Here is a 26,303-nt window from a genome sequence, read left to right as displayed (position 1 = left end):
ACCTGACCTGGTGACCTGACCATAGGTCACCTGGGGTCAAAATTTTTACTCAAGGTGTGCAAAAGTTGTGAGAACAGGTACGCAAAATTTGGCGGCGCTACGCGCCGCCGTTTTCTCGCAATTTGCGAAAAACCACAGGGGAGGGGGTTGAAAACAACCCCCCCCTGCAGTGCGCGTGTTAATATAGAAAATAGAACGTGACACTCTACTTGGTGTGAAGTTGACCGCAATCTGTCACGTTTCCTAGGCTTGAATTGCTATCTCTGGCACATAGTCTGGTTGGCAGGTTTTTGCATCTCTGGGCGGCGCTTCCTCTGCTCATCCGGCTACGTCAAGGAGCGGCAGCGTTTCAGCAAAACATTCATAAGGGCTGTACTGATATCGTGCTTAGCAAAAAGAACCGTGTACTTGCCCTTTGTCCGTCTTGCATATCAGACAATCTGCCGTCCAGGTGGCGGATCAGACACACAAATGCCGCCACCAGCACTTGGGTCTTCGGCACCGCAACCTTGTAGACGTTGTTTAAGCTGGCCCGAACCACGTGAAGGTGGTCCTTCTTGGGTAAGATGTAGCGACAGTCGGGAGCCTGTATGTTAATTTTGGAGAGGAATCCGGCAATTTGGGCGGCGTACTGTGGCTTGTATTTCAGAGCTTCGCTCAATGTCCAGTCCGACACCTGGAGTCCGAGGGCGGCCATACTGCGTGAGAGAAGGCGAGCGTCTGCATTAGCTGGCTCGAAAACCTCGGGAGGCGGGGCCACTTGGGGGGCTACGCCCAACACGGGCACGCCTGCACGCCCAGCTCGACCATCGCATCGGTGACCGCCAGATCTTCGGCGGACCAGTATCGCCGCTTCCTGCCTTTGGTTTGGTTTCGGCGCTCCCACAGGCGCCGAGCTTCGAATGAATCATCGGCGACGGTGGAACTATTAAAAAGGGTAAGATCAGCTGACCATAAAGAACATCACGTTGTGGAACTGTGAAAAGGGTAAGATCAGCTGACCATAAAGTGTGTTAGTTTTTAGTTAAGCATCTGAGGCTTCTAATGGAGGTTTCTGTGGAGTGGAGGACACGATTCATAACCAATTCATACACAGACTCCTTGCTCGCATTGATTTTCTATCTAATTTACTTAAGTTATAGTTAAAATAGTTCGCCAGCTTACAAAATGGAAAATTATACTCAAAGATGCACTGATAACTACCATATCTGAATTGACTGGCAATGGGTTGCTTGATCATTGCATGCTTAGTCTTAGGGTCATCATTAGACAATCGATGGTGATTTCTTAGACTTATTGTAGGACATAGCAATGGTGACCGTGATTTACGTTCCCGACGTGCTCCCGAAGGCACTTTGCAGAGCGGTGATAGCCCTTCAGGGGACAGTGGGGCCAGACGACGGCCCCTCCAGAGGGTCTTACTCTTTGTCGCCGTCCCGATTGTTCAAGACATTTTATTAGCTTAGCTTCAGTCGGTGGAACAATCGGGTAGATCTGTTCAGCTCTGCTAGATTCCCAGCCACGTCGACGTGCACGGCAACGAGCTGGCAGACGCGGCCGCGAGGCGTGCAGCCGCAGCACCCTGCACTCGTCGTTTGCCATTGCCGGCGTGTGGCCTTTGCCCGACTGTGCGATCTTTTATTTTCACGGAGTGGCAGGGAGAGTGGCGCTTGCGTGGAGGTATCTAGTCTGCCTTTGTAGTCCTTGGGTAAAATAATCCACTTCGATATGTTGGCCTTCTGTCGGGCTCACCTGTATCTAGCGTAAGCTACAGCCAGGAGCACAACGCTGCGAAAACCCTTGCATTTGAAGTAGAGTGTACCGGTACCAGCTGGTTTTTGCAAGGCAACATGCTTGCCATCGAGCGCCCCGATGCAGTTCGGTAGTTGCCACACCGAATGTGTCAGCTCACAAAGCTTTTGAAACAAGGCATTTTATTCACTACGCAGACACAGATGAATGAAAAAAGCGACGGTGCCCGAACTTCGAGCGAATGGCCGGTGTCTTTAATGAGTTTGCCTGCCGTGTTCTGCGACTGTGGGAGCTGCCTTGAGCACAAACATGCGCCCCCCCCGCACAAACATACGATACCTGACTCCTGAGACATCCAGGTCAAGCTTTGGACAAAGTACGTTTGCATATACAATGGAACCCTTCGGAAGTTTCTGGGCCTGCGCGGAGCCCAGCTTTCTTTGAGAGCAGTCTTAGGTGACGAGTCCTCTTTGCTAGACTCTTCTCGTCTCTTTTCGTTTATTGCGGCCTCCGGCCTTCAGGTGATTTTTAACGCCCGACACTGAGGAAGTTAAATAAGAAATGGGCGCGATATAGCCTCGCAGCTGGTGCGCCCTGTCACTCCAAATCATCATCATCATCATCGTAAGCGCCTCCGCGGCGTTGCACGTGCCTCCGCGGCTTTGCGTACGACTCCGCGGCGTGGCACGTGCCTCCGCGGCCTGCTCGCTAAGCTCGCCGAAGTATTGCAGGAAGGCGCGACCCACAGTCTCGCTGTTCATGACTTTTCCGCCAGGAAGACCCGCGGACGCTCCTGGTTTCCCGCTGCCACATGCCGAATCGTCAGCTTGTGGCAAAGCCCGAACTCTGCGTTGTCCACGCTGAGCAGCTTGACGAACATGCTCCTCGCAGCTCCTAACCGAAGGCGGACATCGTGGTCCATGATGTGGTTTCGCAAGAGTTTCAGTGTGTGGGACATGTCGGCGAACGGGTAAACCATCTGGGAGGGATCGCACGGATGTGTGAACCACCCTTCCTCCGGCCGGGGTTTATGTTCAGCCCCAGGTCAGAGTACAGGAACCCACGGCTGGTTGGCGATAGGTTGCACACCACTGCCACGACCTGGAATCCTTCGTCCTCCAAGGCGGCGATGACCGAAACGCGATGTTGCGGGTCATCGGCTGGTCAAAGTCAAAGTACACTGGATGTTTCCAGTGACTGCACGGGCTGCGCACCATCAGCACTTGTACTTGTTTGCACGGGCCGTAGACCTTGTCTTCGTGAGTCGTAGCAGACACCCGTCGTCTCGTCGAACGACAGCACCACGAACCGTTTGATGTTCGGGAGGGTGTCCACTGTCCAGTTTTAAGGCCCAGGCAGAGGGAAGTGAAGCTAATCCTTAGGATTCGGTAGCACCGGAGGGACACGTAGCGGTGAAAGCCCAAGCACATCATTTTTTTTCTAAACACACTTGTTTATATCATTCACAACTTGGTGGATTTTGTCTGGTACTGTACAATCTCTACCAGATGTTTCCATCTCATCAGATTGAGTATCATCTGCTGTTCTTTTTTTGTCGGGGCAGGGGATAGATTCTTGACCGCGACGCAATTGCGTCTCCAGTGAGTCCAAGGCATGTGTGGGCCTAGGGCCGATCGCATGGATCAACTACACCTTTTTTCGTCCGAATTCACAAAGATGAAGTCCAAATTCACAAAGCTGAATTCCAAATTCACCAAGCTGAATTCCAAATTCACAAACCTAAATTACGAATTCAAAAGTCAAAAGTCCAAATTCACAAACAAAAAGTTGGAATTCAAAAAGATAAGATCGAATTTCAAAAAGCAAAAATGTGATTTCAAATAAGTAACAAGCAATTTCACAAACCAAAAATGCAATTTCAAAAAGATAATGCTGGATTTCAAACGTTGTTTCTTGTTGTTTTCTGATGATATGTTACCTAGCTCTTTTAACATATACCTACAATTTAAAATGACAAAATATTTTGTTTTTTTCGGATGTAAAAATAATGTTCCTATATCTTCAGAATTTGTCGGTTTTAGCTTATAGTGGATACCTAATAACGTGATAATGAGCAGAGTGGCCATCTGCAGGCACTGATCTCGTTGAAATAAATGCAAGGCAACGGACGGACAGTTTTATTTGCGACTTAGACAAAAACAACGCAAAGCTGCTTGTCTGACAACGCCGTAGGGCACGTTTGGAACTAAGCCACTACAAATCAGAAACATATCTTGAACCTCCATCACTCTCACACGCCCATCGCCAGGTCGGCCAGGGCCACGCACCCGGCATAGTGGCGCTGGACGTGATTGTAGAAGTTCATGCACATCACCGGGTTGATGCACTCCATGGCGGCGTCCATCTTGGCCTCCAGGTAGCGCAGCCGGTGCTCCTGCTGGGTGATGCCGTCAGTCGTGTCCATCATGGCGCTGAATGATGACGCCATGCCCCGCTTCATGTTCGCCTTCACTGCAGACCAGACAGCCTCAATCGGGTTCAACGGCGCGCTGTATGGCGCTGTCCGTACCAGCTCCAGACCAGGGAACTCGGCTGCAACTGCCTCCAGGTCACAGTGTACCGGCGCGTTGTCACAGACGATCGTCACCTGGTCGCGCGGCAGAGGGCAGGCCTGCAGGGCACGTCGCAGCCAGTCAGCGCAGTCCGTCTTCCGAAAGGACCCTCGTCGGCGCTCCCAGTAGATGATGCCGGTCTGCGACATCAGCCCGATGATATGGACGTTGGGGCCCTTACTGGTGGCGGCCTTCACCGAACATCGCAGGCCGCGGCGGGATCGGCCCTGAGAACGCCGCAAAAACAGGTTCGCGTTCGTTTCATCCATGTAGAGCACCGATCTCCCACTCCCCGTCGCCGCCATCACCTTTCGCACGTACTCGGCCCTCTTCTGCTTATTTGCGGCGTTGTTCATGGCCACTGGCTCGGCCACGACCTTCTTCATAGTAAACAGCTGGCCGTGCAGGTGGCGGTGGATGGTCGGGACGGATATGGTGACACCGGTGTCCTGGCGCAAATTGCGACCGATCTCCACGAGAGATATCAATGGATTCTCCTCGACGTAAGTGACCATCTTGTCGACCATCCCCTGGGTAACTTTCTTCTTTGTGGCACCGCCACGGGGACGCGGCAGCTGTCCTTCGGGCCTCGTAATGTACCCGTAGGCAGTGCGGACCGGAATTCCATTCGCTGTCGCAGCCGCCTTCCAGTCTCCACCTTCATTGAACACGGCCACGACCCGCTCTTGGGCATCCCGGGGGATCCGCTTGTACGGCCCACGCCTGGTGCCCGGCGGAGGGCCGCGCCTGCCTCGCGGCTGTGGTGGGCCGTCACCGCCACCGGCAGGTCCAGCTTCGTCAGGAGCTCCGTCAGGAACTGGATTTTCAACCTCTGTCAATTCTACCTCAACTTGCATATCCCCATCATGGTTAAAAAAATGGTCAACCTCCGTTGAGGACTGAGACATACCTGGCTACAATAAAATAAATCACAGCAAGTTATTGACGTTAACAGAGCAAATGAGGTAAGCATCTGTGAGTTCAACGTTCAGAATGATTCATGTGGATTCATAAACAATTGTTGTAAAAAATCACGTGTTCCATGTGCTATTTTTGTTAAATGAGTTCCTCCAAATAGGAATATTACATAATATTAGCAGATGTATTCCTCATGCGGAAATTTATGTACCTTTTCTTATAAGCACCTCTTATAAAAATATAAAATTCAGGTGCAGCAGCTTTGTCTGTAGTTAGTTCAGAATATCTTTTGAAATCAAACATTATCTTTTTGAAATTGCATTTTTGTTTTGTGAAATTGCTTGTTACTTATTTGAAATCACATTTTTGCTTTTTGAAATTCGATCTTATCTTTTTGAATTCCAACTTTTTGTTTGTGAATTTGGACTTTTGACTTTTGAATTCGTAATTTAGGTTTGTGAATTTGGAATTCAGCTTGGTGAATTTGGAATTCAGCTTTGTGAATTTGGACTTCATCTTTGTGAATTCGGACGAAAAAAGGTGTAGTGAGCTCGGTCGGCATTGTCTCAAGTAAAGTGCACCATTACAAGCTGGCTCTGTAAGAGTGTGAGGCCAGTGTGTCGTAAATAAATTGCAGCAATCCACGATGCATTTAAAACGAATAATCAGGACTGGACGAAATGAATAGCGTGCCTGACGAAAAAAAGAGCAGACACATACAAACACAGAAGGATCGCTTAGTCAGCTAATTTATTCAGCATCCTTCGTTCCGTACGGCGCATATTGTGCGTCAGCGGGCGCTTATCAGCCACTGCCGTCAAACACCAGCGGACTGGCTCCGGTATCACACCCCGGCACGCCGCTAACTAAGTGGTCAGCTGAGTGACCCGGGCCTCCAGTCCTGAGACCTGGGCCCGAGCCTTCTCAGTCCTGGCCTCGGCGGAGTCAAGGGCGGCCTCCAACTCAGTGATCCGCCGGCACACGGCCGCCTCCTTCGGATCTACCTGGGCCTCCAGCGCTATGATGCGCGCCAGTGTCTCTTACGCAGTCCCGTACGTCGCCTGTCACAAAAAATCGGAGATTTGACGCCTGCTTCTCCCGGTTCCATTTTCTCCCTTCCGCGTAACATACGTAATCCTCGAGCCACTCTATCCAATCCTTGGCTGTCACGCCAGTAAACTTATCGAGTGAAATGTCCTTCTCTGCCATCTTGCGTATATCAATCTGTGCCACGTGTTGACTTGCGGCAATCACGGTTTCCAGTAAAAGTCCGTCCGTACCACGAGAATCACTCTCCCATCTTGAGCACCGCTGCCACCACTATTACCCGTTCTCGTGGGTTCACTCAAGACGTGATTCTCACTCAAAACTTGTTTATTGTATCCGAACATACAGATATAAGCATGGCCGTTCCGATCGTCGCCATATTGCCATCCACCATTCCGTCACAGCTGTTTCCGATTCTCCCACTCCTAACCGGCGACCAATCACAGGCCACAGGGCCGCATAGACTCGCCTCGAACGAACTGCCCATGGCCAACCGAACACACAGCGCCATCTGTCTCAGCTGCGGCGGTACAGCCCTCAGCAGACTGCGTGGTAGGTATTCTTTTTTCGACAAAACCGATAATAACTCAAAGGCTATGCTATCAATCGGTCAGAACTCACTGCAAATAGATGCGCCATGCTCCACTCCTTCGATTAGGTCTATCACTTCAAACTACACGCCTTGTGTGGCAACAAAATGCATAAGTTTGTTTTGGGGGCAAATATAAATTTTTGGGTATTGTTGCCGAACTAGATGGAAAATGAATACGGTGATGATGCCAACCTAAGGTGCGGAGTCTCACGCGTCTTGCTGTTACGATTTCCGAGGGACTGATAGCATAGTATTCGCGTTATTCTCGTTTTTGTCGAAAAAAGAATACCTACCACGCAGATTGCAGAGGGCTGTACATCTAGATTCGCAAATCCGTCGCCAGTTGTCAGCACCGATCGGAGGCCTAGGTCTGACAGCCAACATTGTGCGTCAGCGGGCGCCCATCAGCCACTGCCGTCGAACACCAGCGGACTGGCTCCGGTATCACACCCCGGCACGCCGCTAACTCAGCGGTCAGCTGAGTGACCCGGGCCTCCAGCCCTGAGACCTGGGCCCGAGCCTTCTCAGTCCTGGCCTCGGCGGAGTCAAGGGCGGCCTCCAACTCAGTGATCCGCCGGCACACGACCGCCTCCTTCGCATCTACCTGGGCCTCCAGCTCTACGATGCGCGCTTGGAGGAGGGCGATTTCGGCCCCCGTCCGACGCTCTGCGGCCCTCAGGGCGGCCTCTGCATCGGCAGCGTCGAGGCGGGCTTTCAGGGCCTGGCCCTTGGCCTCTCGAGTCCGCCGCCGCTCCGTTTTGATGGCCGTCTCGATCGATAGGAGACGGGCGCCCAATTCGTCGGCTCGGTCGGCAAGGCGCGCCCGAGCGGCTTCTGGCAGGTCCCGAAAGGGCGGAGGTAGCAGAAGGGCAGTCCGCAGCACCTCCATTGAGGCCGGCCCATCCTGTTTTGAGGCCCAGTGGGCGTATTCAGCGCCGTGGTCCCGAAGGACGGTTGCGCATATATTCACGATCCTGTAGACAGACAGACCGGGGTGTGGGGGGGGGAGGGGGAGGAGGCGGGGGATCAGAATCGAACACTAGATTTGAATTGAATACGGGAACTGGTATTTTCACGTATTCGATTCATATCTAGTGTTCGATTCTGATTCCCCTCCCCATCGAATTTTGAACACCGCGCGTGTGCGGCAGCCTCGTGCATCCTGAGTAACTGGACCACGACGTTGGCTTCAGTGGCCTCAGCGATGCTGTATGAGAAACTGTCGAAGGGACACCTGGTGATCGACATCTTGGAGCTCGTCAGAATAAATGATATGAAAGAAATTGAAATGGCCATAGTTCATATCCCAACTTCATTTCCTGGATATGGCGAAGTACTTCTGCTGGCAGTTCATCGTCTTGAGTATCCAGCAATGCTCCCATTGCTTGAGCATGTTCTTCCTCTAAATGCAGCAGCATTTCTACTTCATCTTCCTGAACACCTTTCTCAAGTAACGGACCTTCTGCCATGACACAGAGATGGAAGAAGACCGTATCGTTATGACATTACATGCTGGTTATGAGGATTTTTGTTATCGATAGTCATTTCTTGATGGCTTTGCTTTAGTATGTGCTAGAAGCCATGTGCTTGCCAGCTTCATTTGAACCGTCACATGCCGTCTTTGAGGCTTTCCAGATCTGCTCTGGAGACATCATGTTGAAGCGATTCCACCTCGCCTCCACCTACGTCACCGTCGGCTTCCGGGGCGTCGTCAACGTCGTCACTCGGAACTGCCTCTTCGGGTTCTGTCACGCCTGCCTCACACACTGTAGCATGATCAGACGAAGTCGTCCCTTCGCCTCCAAGGCTGTCTGGTTCCACTTGGAGCCACCCCTACCTCGCACGGCCCCGAACATGCATTCCAGCTGGTCCTGGGTCAGCCTACGAGTCAGAAGATGTGTTTGCGCTCCAAACTTCTCCTTCATGTCGGCTAGCAGGCCTCGAACTGACTGGATAGTCACCAACCATCCCTCTGGAAGGCGCACATGTGTGCTTCGCCTTGGCGATGCGCATTGCGACCAGCTTGCGCATCGCTTCGTCCAGAATGGCCTCTTGCTCTGAAGAGACATTGTTGCCACGACGCAGTCGTTTGTGGTTGCAGGGGTTTTCGGCGTTGAGGATATCTCCAACATTGTCAAACAGACGAAGAACACTGGCTGGTTCGGCTGTACCCTCCAGATGTCGCTCCATTGCTAGAGCGTTTGAGGCACTGGTCAGCTACCTTTTGTTTGGCCAGTGACCATACTAACAGCCTGTGAGGAGAGCGTGTGTAAACATATCATAGAAACCTCTTGTCTTGTCAAGACGAAGCGGCCAGTAATAAGGACCTGATGACTGATGAGATGTGGTTAGTGCAAAAAAAACCTTAGAGTTTCGCCTGGAAAAACTATGTCAAAGCCCAAATAGACGGTTTCAGTTCAGTTTATGTAACATAACTGTTAATGCAACGCAGTGTCCCAAAATTTGCAAGTTTGGGTGGGAAGCGACACCCAAATGAAAATATTTTTCCACTCTCACCTCCAATTTTCCAGAGCGATTTTTCACTCCCTGTTTTATCAATCGGGAGCATCCGCGTGTACCTTTTACCTCTCTCCATATTTTATTGAATCATCCTATAATGCAGCTCCTAGATCACCCTCTAACATTCACAAATAAATTTTAATTGTTGGTCCCTGTTTTCAACTCTTTTTAGTGCCTTCCTGTCTGGCAATTTTCCACTCTCAGCCCTCTTTGTATTGACGAATATTCCCCTCCGACACCCAAGCCAAAATATATTTTTGGGACACTGATGCAACGCACACTTAGTGCGCGTGCGAGTGCGTGCCTGCGCATGTTCCAGACATCACCTTGTGCTCTCTCCCAGCTTGACGCGCGTTTTGACCTGGACTTGCCTTGCTTACTGGATGGATTGTCTGCAGGATTGGCCCCGCAGGGGGTTGGCAGTGGCCGGGGTCGCTGTCGGACTGGGTTCCTTGGGCCTTTGCCCCGCGGCGGCCTTGGCCTCGGCCAGCAAGGGGAGTAGCGCCCCCTCGGCCCCAGCTTGACCCATGCTTGCTTGCGACTTGCTTTGATCGCTGGTTGGACAGATGGTACGGCCCGACTTTTCTTGGTTTTCGTGGTTTTGTTTCTCTTGAGCGGTCTCTGTTTGCTTTTGCTTTGCTTTTCACCGGATGTCCGCGTTTCTTTCGATCACAGCTTTCTGATTCTTTTCCTACCTTTTTCGTTGTTTTTGCACCCGCAGGAACACAGCCGAGTTGGGCTAGTGTAAGGGGAGTGGCGTCCCCTCGGGTACCAGCCGGTTTTACTAGGCTAGGCGAGCCGACCCGTACCCCAGGACAACGGGATCCTGGAGGTTGAGCCCCCCACCGTGCGGAGCCAGTCGCGGTGGCTGGGCAACACGCCTCTTTGGCCCTGAGTTCTGTAAGGGCGGGACACTCAGTGGGGCGCCGCACTTGAGGAGCCATTCCCAGTCGTGACGCCGCCGGGGGTGGTGTCTGAGAGGTGTCGCCGGCGGGGTTCGGGCACTTGTGCTCGTCCTCCGTCGGTGGGACTGATCTGTCGCTGCCCCTGGCGGTGACTCGGCTAGGCGTCAAGGGAGGAGGCGGTATCCGACCGTGGGGGGTGGTGAGTCTCTCTCTCCCCCGCGGAAGGTGCCGCCAAGTCCCGTACAGTCAGCTCGGCCGTCCCAGGCCTTGTAGCGGCGCCGTTGCGGAGCGTCGGCGGCCGAGCTGGCGGAGACCAACTCTTTCACATGGATAACTTGACCGATCCCCCTTCCCCCCAGTCCAATCCCTCGGCCTCGGCCGATCCTCGCCCGTTGGCCTCGGCCGACAGGCGAACGGTGCTCGACAAAGGTCCACGATCTCCTAAGATCCTTATCTTCCGGAGCGCAGACAGGGAGCTGAGCTCTCTGTCGCCCTTCCAGCGGAAAGATGGCTGCGACCGGTTTGGTTCAATCGCTCGTTGTGACCGGATGCGTGATGGCGCGCTGGAGGTCGAGTTCAGGAAAAGCGAGGAGGCGGCGAAAGCGTTGGACGCTACTCGCTTCGTGTTCTCCGAGGGACGGGCATCCGGCCGGAGGCTCGTCTCCATCCCGCTTACAGTGGAACCTCACCGATCTAAGAACTCCTCACGAGGGGTCATTAACTGTTTCGATCTGAGGGGAGTGAGCGACGAGGACATTGCGGACGGGCTCGCCGATTTCGGCGTGACAGCGGCTCGCCGCATCATGACGAAGAGAGGCACGGTCTCGACCAACAACATCATTCTGACGTTTGACTCGACTGACTTGCCGAGTGAGATTCGTGTGGGCTACGTGAAGGTTCGCGTGCGGCCTTTCGTCCCAGCGCCCATGCGCTGCTTCCGCTGCCAACGTTTCGGCCACACAAAGGACAACTGCCGAGGAAGACCCACGTGCTCCAAGTGTGCTTCGCAGGACCACACTGACGAAACCTGTGACTCGGAGACCCCCCGATGCGTCAACTGCGGAGAGGGGCAGACGCCGCACTCCGCGTATGATAGGTCTTGCCCTGCATACGTCAAGGAGAAAGAGATCATGACCATCAAGGCTACCAGAAATTTGTCTTTCAAAGAGGCCCGGGAGGTGTACAACCAGAGTCACCCGAAGACCTCGTATGCCCAGAAGGTGAGAGTCACAAACTCTACCGATGCCTCCCAGATGAGTGTAGCACAGCTCGTGCAGCTTCTCAAACGATTCGGCCTCACCGTCGTAGCCACTGGTGACTCAGCGGACACCACGGCGCCTCGTGCGCCGCCGAGCAACACAGAGCAGGCTGCTCTAGAGTCAGTGTGGGGTCCACCCAGTCCCGCTCCAGCCGCGAACGGTGATGGAGACGGCTGGGCCGTCGTCCAGCGCCGACAGGGTGGTCGGCGCCCCCCGGCGCAGGGTAAGGCGCCACCCACCCCGCCCCGCCCCCGACCGCCCACGGCGGTGCAGGAGGCGCTGCGGCGGGGGGAGGAGGAGAGGAAGGCACGCGAGGCGAGGAGGGCTCGCCTCGTCCAGAAGGCCCTCGAGGCTAAGGAAGCCTCGTCTGCCGACTCCGCCTCCGGGAGTGCCAAAGCGGCTGTTGCCGCTGACACCCCGGAGACACCCGAGGCGGGGACTCGGCCCATCATGGGTCCCCCGCCGCCTCCTCCACCTCCGCAGCGGCGGCCACCACCGCCGCTGCCAGAGACGCCTGTGTCGAGGACACAGGCCGCCGCCTCGACATCCCCGTCGGGGCGGCAACAGACCTCCGCGGCTCCAGGGCGCCTCGCCAAGCGGCAGACGCCCCCGAGCTGGTCACCCTCGGAGGGTGACGCCCCCCGGGCGAAAAAGCCCCAGCAGGGCTCGAGCCACGCCCGATCTGCCTCTGCTGAAGGGAGGCTACACCGAGAGGGCTCGGGGCATCCCCGTATCCGTTACGGGGGGAGCGCCTCCTCGGAGTTAGAGGACCTAGTCTAGTCTTTCAGTCTAGTCATTTCCTCTTTTATCCTTTTATCTTTTTCGCGCTATTGCGCTTTTTTACCAGGTGCATTTCTCTCGGTGCTTTTTACCTTTTTTGTGGTCAGTCAGGTATCTGTGTGCGCCTTTGCCTCATGTTATACGCGCCCTTTTTGCGCCTTTTTAACCACGCCTTTTATTCTACAGTGGAACTGTAGAGGCCTCCGGGCCAACTACCAGGACCTACAGTCTCTTATCCGTTGGCGCACACCCCTTATTTTAGGTCTCCAGGAGACCAAGCTAGCGCCAAACGTTACCTTTGCCATCAAGGGCTACTCTGTTTTTAGAAGAGACCTGGACACCCCTACCATTGCCCATGGAGGTGTGCTTCTGGCGGTTCACCACAGCGTACCTGCTCGCCAGGTGCCGCTGCAGACTCCCCTGCAGGCGGTGGCCGCCAGAGTTGATTTCAACCACCGGGAACTGACAGTGTGCTCTTTATACCTACCACCAGGTATAGCGCTCCCGGTGGTTGAGCTGCATCGACTTGTCGATGAGCTTCCACCTCCGGTCCTGGTAGTCGGCGATTTTAATGCCCATAGCCTGGCGTGGGGATGCGACACGACTGGCACTCGTGGTCGACTTTTAGAATCTTTTATCCGCGATGAGGCGCTGTGTATTTTAAATACAGGACAGCGCACCCATTTTACAACACCCTCCGGTCAAACATCGGCTCTGGACCTGAGCTTAGTCAGTCCGCGGCTAGCTCAGCTTTTTACCTGGTCCGTCCATGACGACCCACTCGGGAGCGACCACTTCCCAGTGTGGCTGGAGCACCAGGAGTCCCCAGTGTCAGGCAACCGTCCACCTAGGTGGAATGTTCGGAAGGCCGACTGGGGCGAATTCCAGGCCGCCGTAGAGGCCACGGTTTTATCCAGAGCCGACGCCTCTGTGATGTCTACAGATGATTTTACATGTTTACTCATTGACTCCGCAAACGGGTGCATACCCAAGACGTCGAGTCAGCCTCGTCGTCCTCCGGTCCCGTGGTGGACCAAGGAATGCGGAGATGCGATTCGTGCCAGGAAGCGCGCTTTTAGAAAGTTTGACCGGAGTAGTACTACTGAGAACCTCATCGCTTTTAAGAAAGCGCGGGCTTTTGCCCGTCGCGTTTTAAAAGAGGCAAAGGCTGTTTCATGGCGCACGTACGTGAGTTCCTTAAACCGTTTTACTCCTACGACCCAGATATGGGCACGCATGAAGCGCATTGAAGGCCGGTTCAGCTCTGTTCCGCTTCCGGTTTTAAGAGTGAACAACACGGACATATCCCACCCTTTAGACGTCGCAGAGACGATAGGCCGTGCACTCTATCAGCGCTGCCGAGGAGAGCCGTCCTCACGACCTGCACCAGCCGCCGTGGACTTCAGCACAGCTGAAAATTTGATGTACAATGAGCCTTTCTCTATGGCTGAGCTCACGTCTGCCATCAGCTCGTTGCGCAGCGTCTCAGAAGGTCCGGATGCTGTCCACAACGACATGCTCCGTCATCTCCCAGCAGTTGCCCTCGAGGCGCTGCTAGCAACTTTCAATTCGCTTTGGGAGACTGGCACTTTCCCTGAGACCTGGCGGGAAGCCACTATCATTCCTATCTTGAAGGCTGGCAAGTCGGGACATGACCCTCTCCACTATCGGCCCATCTCTCTCACATCATCGCTTTCAAAGCTGATGGAGAAGATGGTCAATGTGCGTCTTAGCTGGTTTTTGGAACATCACGGTGTTTTTACAAACGCCCAGTGCGGTTTTAGAAAGCACCGCAGCCCTGTTGACCACATTTTAGCCCTTGACACCGAGATACGCACCTGTTTTACTGAAAAGAAGCACCTTGGAGCACTGTTCTTTGATATTGAGGCGGCCTATGATACAGTCTTACGACACAGCATACTTTCCAAAGTATATAAGTACGGCATACGCGGCCGGATGGGCCTCTTTATCAATAATTTTTTATCGGGTCGTCGGTTTAAAGTCCGAGTTGGCAGTGATTTCTCGAGCAGTTTTACCCAGGAGAACGGAGTTCCCCAGGGTGGGGTGCTTAGTGTGGCGTTGTTCGCGGTGGCAATCAATGACATCGTCGACGACCTCCCGGTTTCCATCGGGAGATCGCTTTTTGTCGACGATTTTGCCATCTGGTTTGCTGCTTCAAGCGCTCGACACGCGGCTAGACAGCTGCAGCTCGCCGTAACACGTTTGGAGAGGTGGAGCGGTAAGAATGGTCTTCGTTTTTCCACAGCGAAGACCGTGGCAATGCACTTTTGCCGCCGACGTTGTGACGACCTAGCTTTGGGAATCAAGCTCTACGGACAGGTGATTCCCACTCGGCCGGTGGCGAAGTTTCTTGGGATTTATTTTGACAGTCGCTTGACGTATAAGGAACATTTTAGAACGCTTCGGGAACGGTGTTTTAAATCCCTGAACGTTTTAAAATGTGTTGCTCGCACATCTTATGGGGCGGACCGCAGGACCCTTCTTCTCCTGTACCGATCGATAGTTCGGTCGAAGCTGGATTACGCTTCTTTTGTGTACGATTCAGCGAGCCAATCCAGCAAAAAGGTCCTCGACGCAGTCCATCATGCTGCAATCCGTGTCGCCACCGGAGCATTCCGCACCTCGCCCAGCAGCAGCCTTCTTGCTGAGGCGCACGAGCCGCCTCTATCCCTACGCCGCCAGATGCTTGGCATGCGCTATGCGCTGAAACTGCGTCAGTTCCCGACGCATCCGACGTATCCGTACGTCTTCTCCACCTACTATACTCGACTTGACAGAGCGCGACAATCGCTCTGCTTTGGAGCGCGCATGAGAGGTCTCTTCTCCGCAGCCAACATAGGTTTACGTGTCGTACGACGTAGCTGGGGTACGTCCTCTCCGCCTTGGAAACACGCAAAACCTCAAGTAGATCTCTCACTCTCCGAAGTTAAGAAGGATGACTTGCTGCCTTGTGAGGCGCGAGTCAGGGCCTTGCAACACATCGTCTCGTACGATGGTTTTAACACCGTTTTTACAGACGGATCAAAAACACCTGAGGGAGTGGGATGTGCTTTTATCGCAGGTCGCGATACCCGCTCATTCTCTCTACCTTCTTTTGCCTCGGTGTTTTCATCTGAGCTAGTCGCCATCGAGAAGGCTCTGTGTTTTATCGAGGTGTCGGACGGCCTTTCTTACTTGATTTTATCGGACTCCCTAAGTAGCCTTTTGGCGTTACGGAGTTTTAATCCAGTTGACCCGATCGTTCAAGACATTTTAGCTCGACTTCAGTCAGTGGAACAATCGGGAAAATTTGTTCAGTTCTGCTGGATTCCCAGCCACGTCGGCATACACGGCAACGAGCTGGCAGATGCGGCCGCGAGGCGCGCGGCCGCAGCCTCCTGCACTCGACGTCTGCCATTGCCGGCGCGTGACCTTTATTCGGCTGTGCGATCTTTCATTCTCTCTGAGTGGCAGGCAGAGTGGAGCCTACGTGGAGGCGGAAAGCTCCGTGAGGTGAAGCCGACTTTGGAGCCATGGAGGTCTTGCTTGCAAGACAACCGGTCCAACGAGGTGATCTTGTGCAGGCTCCGAATCGGCCATACATATGCCACGCATGGCCACCTCCTCCGCGGAGACGAGCAGGCCATTTGCAACGGTTGTTCCGCGCCTCTTACCGTCGCTCACGTGCTCTTATCTTGTCCACTTTTAGAACCAGACCGGACGCGCTACCTCGGCCGCATCGCTCCGGGTACCACTGTCCGCCACCTGCTGGGTGACGAGTCACCCTGGGTTTTATCTGGCAACATCTTTTCCTTTATCCGTGCAGTCAAATTCCAAGCGATTTACTCGACCTGACCCAAATCCTCTCTAGTCTCCTTGTCTAGTCAGTTGTCTATTACGACGCTTTTGCGTTGTTTTATTTTACCCTGTCTTTTTTTTATAAAGTCTTCTACTTTCTAGTCTTGATATCTAGAAAGTTTCTTCTTTTGAAACACTTGTTTTACTAGCGCGACGTTATGGGCGCAAAATGACCTTTGCAGTCGACGCGCCCTAAAGCCCCAATAAACAACAAAAAACAAAAAACCTTGTGCTCTGTTCCCCGACTCTCTTCGGGGCGTCACGTAGGAAGACTTGCACTTCCTTCTCCACCTCCACGTTAAGTGGTTTTTGGCTCTGCCATGTTCTTGGCCGCGCTCGCCGTCGGCGTGCTGTCCGCCTCCACCCGCATGATCTCGTGCTCCCGGAACCACATTGTTGACCCCTTTTGCAGCGCGCCATCTTGAGATTGAACACATAGTGAGCGACGCCGTGAAAGTACCCAACGTCGGAGTCCATCAGTCATAGAGACACTTTGTGTGTGACCTTCAAAATATGCCTTAAACCACGGAGTCATAGAGACACTTTGTGTCTGACCTTCAATAAAGGCCTTAAACCACGGAGTCTCGACGCCGTGCAATGTGAGTTTGTCAAGTAGGAGTTTGTGATCGATAACGTTGAAGCATTTGCTAAGATCGATGAGGCACAGGAACTATATTTCTCCGCTGTCCGTGGCAGTTTGGTTGTGGTCAGTAACGGGCAGAATGCGGTCTCGGTGGAGTGCCGGGGTCAGAAGCCGTGCTGGCTAGATGCCATAGGATGATTTTCATTAAGCCAGTAGATGCTTGTAGTCTAAACAATAAGTATATAGCTCAAGCTACTCAATGCCTGTCGGTGTCCAACAAATTTCAACAATCATTTACTGAGATGTCACAGATATTGATATAATGTACTCGTGCTCGAGCGGGGACGTTATATTCATACGCGTGTGAGAACAAACTAATCGGTAGGTAGCCCATGAACAAGCAGGCTTGTTGCGTACCTGTGGCTCCAGATCAGATAACTTGAATAGGACTGACAGAGCCAGTCCCAGGAGCCCCAGGCTCAGGAGGGTCACCACCACGAGTCCGAGAGTTCTGCAGTAGTTGCACATCTTCAATGTTGACGGGCGGAGCGCTGGTCCGAAAATGACGCTCAGGCACGCCTCCCAGCCGCTCACGCCCCGATTGGAACATGTGCGCGGACGCGCGTCTCGATCAATTTCTCGGACGAGTTCCGGCCGGGCGATAACTTCTGACAGAAATTAGTAATTTAATGATGTGAAAGAAATTGAAATGGAAATAAAGTTCATATCTCAACCTCATTTCCTTGATGTGGCGAAGTACTTTGCTGGCAGTTCATCATCTCCAGTATCCAGCAATGCTCCCACTGCTTGGGCATGTTCTTCCTCCAAATGCAGCAGCATTTCTACTTCATCTACTACTTCTACTACGGCCGGCCGTGTCCGGCTTTACAGCAATCACACACACACGCACACGTGCCTCGAGGGCACCGTCACATCCGCGGGAAGCACACCGCTCGTGGGCCGTTGTACAGCTCGCAAGAGGAAGCGAATGGGACGCGGCTGCTCCCTATCTGTTCACACCCCTTCGCCTCATTCAACATCATTCGTGACGCTTTTATGAATTCAATTCCGAGTAGCACGTCATAGGGCAAGCCCTGTATGACGCACATTTTGTGTTCGAGTTTAAAAGCCCCTATTTCAACCGTCAGCACCGCCTCGCCGATATTGGTCAGCTCTCCGCCGGTAACTTAGCGGAGTCAAATGCCGCCTCCGGCGCTCTGGCTAGGTCGCACGGGCAGCCTCTGCCACGCCGCCGCGGATAACAGCGTCACTGAGGACCCAGAGTCCAGCAAAGCTGAGAAGCTCTGATCTCCCACCCTCACTTTCAACTTTGGCAGCTCCGACTCTCTCTCAATGAGACCATTTACCGAGAGAACGTCATCCTCCCCCGCCCTGTCTACTCCATCAGCCAATCGGTCGGGCGCTTTCCCGACTGGCCCTACCAGTTTAAAGGCTGCTGCTGAAGTGGCTGATGACCCGGCACCATCTCGCACGTATCTCCGTGTCCGTGTTATTCTCTCCGTGTTATCCTCCTTTTCTCGTGACTCCGGAAGGTGTAGCTGGGAGGACTCTCCGGGATCCAGCGGTTCAGCCGCCGGAATCGGCAGGCTGATGTTGATGTCCTCCCAAGGACTAGAGTTCCCGTTGGGAGGTTCCAGCATTCTTGTAAAATCTGCCTGGTCGAGCTGCAGTGCCTCGGCCAGCAGATGGCTGATATCGTCGTCCTCGTCCATATCCAGGCATGTTTCTGCAGGCTGAACTGGCTGCAGAAGTTCGCCAAACTGTGGGTCGCTTTGAGAGGCTGCTGAGCCTTGTAGCCGCGCCTCCAAGGCCGCCACTCGCCTTTCCAGCGCGGCGCATCCCGAACACGAGCCCGCCAGTTGGATTTCTAGGCGGGCCAACCGCTACTCCATGTCATTCATCCCGGACTCAATCATACGACCTGGAACAGAGAAAATAACGACAGCACAACCTGGTATCACGATTTTATGGTGAAATAGCTGTACTAAAGGATCCGGCTACGGGATCGCTTGCCGTTACCGGCGGACTCTGACGTCCCAAAATAGTGGTCACGTGAGTGTTACAGCCCTCACCACCATGTACACCATGTAGGTCCACTGGTCCACCCTAGATTCTGTATCCTAATTTAGCACTCATGCTGATACTGTACTCGAGGTTTGCATACCCTCCCATACCGTGAGACGTAGGGCGTCTTCGGCTCCTCGTGAGGACTTCCCTTTAACTCATCAACGAACCAGACCCAAGAAGGTAGCCGGTTATCGGCTTTTATCTCAGTTCTTTCTCTTGTTTTTCTGTGTACGGCCTTAACTGAAGTGTGCTGTTGACCGTCCTTCCTTGTGCTAGCTACCGTTATCTTCCCGGTCGCGGAGGCCTCATCTCCCTGCTGCGACCCCTCCTTGGTCACGTTAGGCTTATCTTTTTCTGGTAGCCGTTCTTTGGCAGGTTTCAGGAAATTGTGGTGAGTTGCCACCATCTTGCCGTCCTTCATCATGGCTCTGTAAACAACGCCTCGTTCGCCCCCAACCTTTTCGATAATGGTCCCGGGCCCTTTGTAACGTAGCGCCAACTTGCGCTTGCCTCCAGCGTGGGCGGTGTGGTCTCTAATCCACACACTTTGTCCTTGTACGTAGCTGGCTCCTCTAGTCGTTCTCGCAGCTCTCTCTTGCATCCTAGAACTTCCCTCGTCAATATTTTCTTTGGCTAGAAGGAAGGCCTTCCGCAATTCGTTCAGGTGGTTTTCAACGAACTTAGCTGTTGTTGATGGTCAGCTGGACCGACGGCCCGCCCAGCACTCACCGACGCACGGAAGGCCCGCCCGAGATCGAGCGGACCCGCTCAAGCGGCGAAAGGGACCAAAGTCCCACATAAGCACGCTGATCAGGGGGGCTGCGTACAAACTCGCCCACATTTTTGCCACCGATGCCAGCTAAGTATCGAACCTGTCGATGGATGTAAAAGGTTAACATCCTCCCAACTCTTTGCAGCCCTAAATGGACTATTGCATTTCGATCGAAATGTCCTGTCAGAAACCTGTTACATTATTAACGATATTCAACCATAGATGTTTTCCAGCTTCTTCCGCTTTCGGGTGATCCAGAGTTTCCTCAAACATTTCCAGTTCCCCCGAAGAGCTGATTGGAGAGCGGACGTACTGCTCCCCTGCTCTTTCTCCTCGATGGTGATGTTTCTATCCAGGCGCTGAAGAGTCATCCAGCACCTGGTGGAACAGCCGAATCAACTTTGTCCTCGCTGCAAATGGGAAGACATTTGAATGCAGGAAACTGCCGTTCGCTATTGCCGAACTGTTATATAACATGACTTGGTACATCATGATAGGCAGCAACCTTATGGTGTAAAATGCATACAGAAACAAACTATCAGCACGCTGGTAGTAAACGACCTTTCAATGATCATACCATCAAATACGTGAATAGATGTGTGCGTGCGAGTCGGGAGAAGTATTTCGCCTTGTTCTTTCTCCCTTCCACGCCGTATTCGCCAGAGAATTCGCGACGGTGACGGGATGTCGGTGAGAACTGGCTGCGACTGCTGCCGGGCCCATCCCCGCTGGAAGTGACATCGCTCGTCCGAGGACTCGCGCTGCTTCTAATTCCGGCATAACCCGGTCGTAACCGCCTCGACATGAAGTCTGACCGGACCGGTTCTTCCGACTGACACGTGTGTTCTTTGCCGGTACTGCGGCCGCGACTGCGGCAGGCGGCGCTTGGGACTACGTGGGACCACTGAGGACTGAGGAGAGCGTAGCCGAGGAACACCGAGGATTACCTGGGACCGACAGACGACACCTGGGACCGCCGAACACTACCCGGGGAGCCATGCTGCTGCTAGTGGAGGCGTTCTACGCGGGCTCTCACCGGCAGCTGATCACCACACTGATGGACGGTGAGGAACGGGAGGGGGGATGGCGTGATCTTATGTGTATGTGGGGGAGGGGGGGGGGGGGAGCTGACAGCACATCTCATCACTGGTGAACGGTGAGGGACGGGGGATAGAGTGTGGTGATTTTGTGTGTTGGGACGGGGAAGGGGAAGCTGACAGCGCAGTTCTTCGCCACACTATAGGGAAGTCACCACACATTGGAGGGGTTGTGGTGTTTGAACACAAACCTTGTGTTGTGTGGGCATGGGCAGAAGGGGGTTAATGGTAGCATTGACCCTGCTTCAGTGTGCACTTGTTGTTGGTCTGTCGGTCCAGTTATTTTAGTATGTCGTCTGATCTATTCGCCTGTTTATATGAGAACTGTAAGTCGCCTGTTGCCTGTTGACCGCCAGGTCTACGGCTCGATGAGACCAACTGTCGGCTGGTGACCATGTCGGGTCGGAAGTGGCACTGGCGCGCGCGGACCTCGGCGCTGCACCTGGCCCAGCATATTCCCCGCGAGACCTACAGGTGGGCAGCTACCGCGAGACGTACGGCTCTAGCGAGATTAAGCGGTAGGTTTTGCACTTTTACATTTCCGGTTATATCTCAGAAACTAATCGATCTACGATGAAGCCATTTTACACGATCATGGCCGGCTTGTGAACCAACAAGTCGATCGCATCTTTAACACTTAAAACCTTAAGACGACGAAGATATAGCCTGAAGTACACTAAATTTTCTAGGTGCAAAACCTACCGCTAAAACCCGCGAGACCTGTACAGGTGGGACATGTCTTAAAAGTACCGCGCAAAGTGACTGTGGATCCATCAAGCCTGACCGAGGAAGGGCCTGCTAAATTTGAGTCACCGAAGCAATTTATATCCTCGCCCATTCCCCAGGTCAATTGGTTAGGTGACTTTCAAACTATAGCAGGCCCTTCCTCGGTCAGGCTTGGTGGATCCACCGTCACTTTGCGCGGTACTTTTAAGACAGACTGTACAACGAGACGTACAGATGGGGCATAACAGCTGGGAGATTGGTGTTCAGTGGAACGGTCATCTCACATTTGTCTCAAGATCGTTTGCACGTAATGTGACGTATCGATAAAGGGGGGGGGGGGGCTGGATGCGTTTCATGTCCGTCATTTCCCAGTTGTCAGTCGCAACGTTGTTGATCTTTTTGTCTTCACTGTTTCTAGTTACTTTTTATCAGTTGGAGCTATAATATCGTATCGATGGTTGTGTAAAATGTTAACATAAGCACCGAAACACCGGATTCATCTCCACGGGTGCTCTGTCGTCCGTTCTTGATCGCTCCCAGCACACGCGCCCCCACCACACCCTTGGCACCTGACTCCCCCTCTCCCTGGGACCCGGCAGCGTACTGTTCACCTCGTCGGTGACTCCTCTGGCCGAGCTGTGCGGCCTCCGACCGGACCTGGCCGCCGTGCGAAAGGTGCTCTACTTCCACGAGAACCAGCTGGTGTACCCAGTGAGAAAGGCAGCCGACACCGACTTCCAGTACGGCTACAACCAGATCACTGCCTGGTGAGTGGCCTCGTCACCGCTGGCGAGTTACCTGATGACTGTCTGGTGAGTGACGTGCCGCCTTAGTTGGGCTTGTTTTGCAAGTGCTAGTGATGACGTGTGATAGCTTGTTTTTAGAGGGGGCTAAAAGTTGGTTTATGTCGTGCTAGACATATTTGCCATACTTTGTGCTAGACCTTGCCTAAATGGGCTTTGATGCTTTGTATCTGCATGGTGCGGCAACTGACGTCTTGATAACACGTAAAGCCGGTCGTGCCTGGTCAGGCCTTGACCTGATGTTCACCTGACAACTCTGGTACACGATCTGGTAGAAAGCGCTCGATTACAGCTCACCTGACAGCTTTGTACATCATCTGACACCCTAATGTGCGTTGCAGCCTGGTCGCAGACGAGGTGGTGTTCAACTCTCTGTACAACATGGAGTCGTTCCTGAACAACATAGACCACTTCATGAAGACCCAGCCGGACTACCGTCCCAGGGGACTGGCTGAACAGGTGCGGCACCGGGGGCTCCGTGATTTTAAATTTGGCATTATTCTATGATAAAACACCAGGGCAACAGAGTACTCTTAGTTGAGAGATGAACATCATAATGCTTTGTTGTGGGCTCTGTTGTAGGTGTCAATGCAAACTTGGGTTTTCTCGATCGCTACGAAACAAATAATGTGAAATGTATCCATAATCATTCCGTGTTCCGTATCTAGGTAATACATTGCAATTCATGCCATCTCCAACGTTTCCTAGATTCGACTACCGTTCTGTTTCCCAACTCATTCGTGTCGTTCGCTTTTCGCCGGAGTAAGACTAACCGTTAGTGCTTGCAACTTCGACAGATACGGGTGAAGTGCCGGGTGCTGTACTTCCCGCTGTGTGTTCCGGAGACTGTCCTGGCGCCGCGAGAAGAAGGGTCCGAGACAGGCCAGGACCGGGAGGGCGACGGAGACCGGGACCGGAGCCAGGACAGGGAGAGCGGCGGGGACCAGGACCAGGAGAGCACCGAGGACCGGGACGGGGACCAGGAGAGTGCTGAAGACCAGAACCACAGCTCAGAGTCGGAGCGACCGCTCCACATTCTGTGGCCGCACAGATGGTGAGTAGTACCGACGATTTGATCACGGTGGACGCGGGGGATACTGGGTAAAGCACCATTGTCCTTTCTATGAAGTGATAGTTTTAGTTGTCAATCACGAATGTAACTTTGTGTCCGTGTTGTTTTCAGGGAGCATGACAAGAACCCGTCGCTGTTTTTCGACACGCTGTCACGGCTACACGAGGAGGGGGTGCCGTTTCGACTGTCAGTGTTGGGAGAGCGGTGTCGGGAGGTACCGGACGTGTTCGAGCGAGCACGGACCCAACTGGAGGTGAGGACCGGGGCCGGGGGCGATAGGGCTTAAACGGCTAGACATTGCTGCTTGTGATGCGGCATGGCAAGCGGTTGGGCGAGCCTTAGCCAGGGAGTGATGGGTAGAATCTACCCGCTAGATCACAAACCCGCATTCACAAACGCTTAAGTATCGGTTAAAGTATGTCACGTTGCAATCCCATCCAGTCATGCGGTAACAATCTCTTAGACGTGGGACGATTGATGAATTTTTTAATGTCAATGCATACAATACATACATACATGAGCTACTACGCGTTCCGCGTTCCGATAGGACCATATCGAGCACTGGGAGTACCTATCCTCCAAGGAGGAACTAATGACTGAACTATGTGCTGTATCCTGACAGGACCATATTAAGCACTGGGGTTACCTACCCTCCAGAGAGGACTACTGACTGAACTATGTGTCGTACCCCAACAGGACCATATCGAGCATTGGGGCTACCCCATAGAGGCGACTGAACTATGTGCTGTGTCCTGACAGGACCATATCGAGCATTAAGGCTATCCCATAGAGGCGACTGAACTGTGTGTTGTATCCTGACAGGACCGTATCGAGCACTGGGGCTACCTGCCCTCCAGGGAGGACTACTGGCGCGTGCTGGGAGCGGCTGACGTGGTCGTCTCCACCGCCGATCACGAGTTCTTCGGCGTCGCCGTGTAAGTGACTTGAAGATACTCTGTGCGGCTGTATGTAATATGGACAGTGGAATGGCGGAGGGTGGAACGTGAGGGGCGGGGAGTTCGTTTGTTGTGATGTTCGGTTGGTGTTGATGATAATTGATAAGTATCTATTTTTTATGATCATTCGTACCTTATTTTCCCTGATGTGGACCTCTTCCGGCCGAACTGGTGACTAATAGAGGGGGAGGCTGCCACTCCAAATTTGACCCCTACCTTGGTGTACCAGCTGCCTGACCCGCCGTCTGCCCGGTCTCCGCGGCAGCCTGGAGGCGGTGTGGTGCGGCTGTCTGCCGCTCTGCGTGGACCGGCTCGTCTACCCGGAGTGGTTCGAGCGTCGCCTGCTGTTCCGCACCCCAGCCCAGCTGCTGAAGCGGCTGAGACAGCTGTGCCGGCGGCCAGGGACGGCTCGCACGGAGCGGCGCCAACTCCGACCGGACCTGGAGCGGTTCGGGTGGCCGGCGCTGAGAGAGCGGTACCGCGAACTGCTCGGCCTGCCGCCCGAACGGGACGGGGAAGAGAACCGTGAGGGATACGGACACAGGGAATGTGGTGGTGGCAGCGACAGTGGTGGAAACATGGGAGGAGACAGGGACAGTGAAAAAGATGTGGACAGAGAGCCAGGCGAAGGAGCGGGCGGTAATAGAGACGGTTGTGAATGTGATGGTAATCAGGAGTTAGGTAGATAACCACTTGTGAATTGTGGGGATACCGGCGCGTCAAGTGCGGGCAAACTGTCGGATCGTGAACTGCGGCGAGATAGCGGTGTAAGGTGAATATGTCGTATTTCAGTGAGTGTTGCTAGTTTCACCGTTCTGACTGCGCCGCGTGTTGACGAGTGGATTTGCAACTTGAGAGGTGCTGCTCGAGATGTCGTCCACGCTGATTTTATACGTTTTGTAATGGTTTAGTACCACGCTGCTATTGTTGTTGTTTTTTTTTTTGGTGTGTCGATTGATTATGTGCCCAAATTTGTGATAAAGCTGTTAAAGAAATAAATTGATCATCTTACATTTGCCTTTTCCCTCTTGGCAGGCTCAGTTAACCCTCGCCCGCACATAGGGGGGGGGGGGGTACCACCCCCAGGTAGTTTTTCTGCTCTGCACTCAACATTTTAGAACTTCAACTTTCAACATTCAAGCTAGAAACCTGATTTTTCGTATAGCTGCTCCTCTATCCTTTTTACAGCTTCCACTGAATGAAAATTTCAAGTTTCTGTGGTTTCTGGTTTCGGAGATATGACCTTGTTTTTCGGTCATGTCATGACCCAAATGACCAATACTCAGCATCTTGCGTTGGCTATGGGTCTTGTGAGTTTTTGACACCTTGATTTCGGTATGTTTTTGCTAGTCTTACCTCCCACCTATCATGGCACATGTTATTCTACAATGTGCAGATGTCTGGGTCAGGGTCAAGATCAAGCTAGGTCATCTAAGAAGGTTGTATTTTAGGTCTGCTGAATTTACTTTTCATGAAGTTTTTTGACTGCATTTTTGATAAAAGCTTCTCAGATCATGATCTCATGCAATAGGGACACAAACCAATCGGTGCACACATCAGTATACAGTATACACATAGACATACAAACATATATCATTGACCTTGACCTAGCTTGACCTGAAATGACCACAGCCGGTAAAAAAACCTAGTCGGATAGTGTGACAAAGAGCTGTTCTAGCTGGCTTGGCACCACAAACGGCAGCGCCATCGGTATATGATGGGCACCGCACGTGATATTCCAACGGTGGCCCCAAACAGCAACATTTTTAGTTTGACCTGACCTGGGAGGTCAATGATTGACCTAATTAGGTAAAATTGGGTACCATTGGATTCGTCTCTTCCCAAAGAATCTGTCTGTCTTTGCCGCGAAGCTCCATCTCCAGCAGGAACGAAATGGTCCCCATGTGCGTTCTAGGATGGGAAAATGGCATGTGCGGGCGAGGGTTAACAAGTCCACAAACGATTGTCAGCCAGTGGGCTTCCTACTGACGTGTATGAGATA

General features: G+C 53.1%; 1 protein-coding gene across 6 annotated transcripts in view; it reads left to right on the top strand.

Moving 5' to 3' along the window:
• LOC122371194 (glycosyltransferase-like domain-containing protein 1) overlaps positions 1 to 25,314 on the top strand; it is an 82,039-nt gene extending 56,725 nt beyond the window's left edge. For 3 of the 6 annotated variants that reach the window (XM_043347344.1, XM_043347342.1, XM_043347343.1), the window contains exons 3-10: positions 20,526 to 20,711; positions 21,101 to 21,218; positions 22,070 to 22,237; positions 22,615 to 22,732; positions 23,071 to 23,327; positions 23,457 to 23,598; positions 24,168 to 24,280; positions 24,567 to 25,314. In XM_043347344.1, coding sequence (XP_043203279.1) covers positions 20,645 to 20,711; positions 21,101 to 21,218; positions 22,070 to 22,237; positions 22,615 to 22,732; positions 23,071 to 23,327; positions 23,457 to 23,598; positions 24,168 to 24,280; positions 24,567 to 24,990 — 1,407 coding nt within the window. In that variant the 5' untranslated portion in view covers positions 20,526 to 20,644 and the 3' untranslated portion in view covers positions 24,991 to 25,314. Of the gene's footprint in view, positions 1 to 20,525; positions 20,712 to 21,100; positions 21,219 to 22,069; positions 22,238 to 22,614; positions 22,733 to 23,070; positions 23,328 to 23,456; positions 23,599 to 24,167; positions 24,281 to 24,530 lie in introns of all 6 variants that reach the window. The other 3 variants (XM_043347341.1, XM_043347340.1, XM_043347339.1) reach the window with 1 other exon arrangement.
• The last annotated feature ends 989 nt before the right edge of the window (positions 25,315 to 26,303 follow it).

Source organism: Amphibalanus amphitrite, unplaced genomic scaffold, assembly GCF_019059575.1.
Source record: "Amphibalanus amphitrite isolate SeventyFive unplaced genomic scaffold, NRLGWU_Aamphi_draft 001214F_arrow, whole genome shotgun sequence".
Taxonomy (NCBI): Eukaryota; Metazoa; Arthropoda; class Thecostraca; order Balanomorpha; family Balanidae; genus Amphibalanus; species Amphibalanus amphitrite.
Note: the sequence above shows the minus strand (reverse complement) of the source record. Positions and strands in the feature narration are given on the sequence as shown.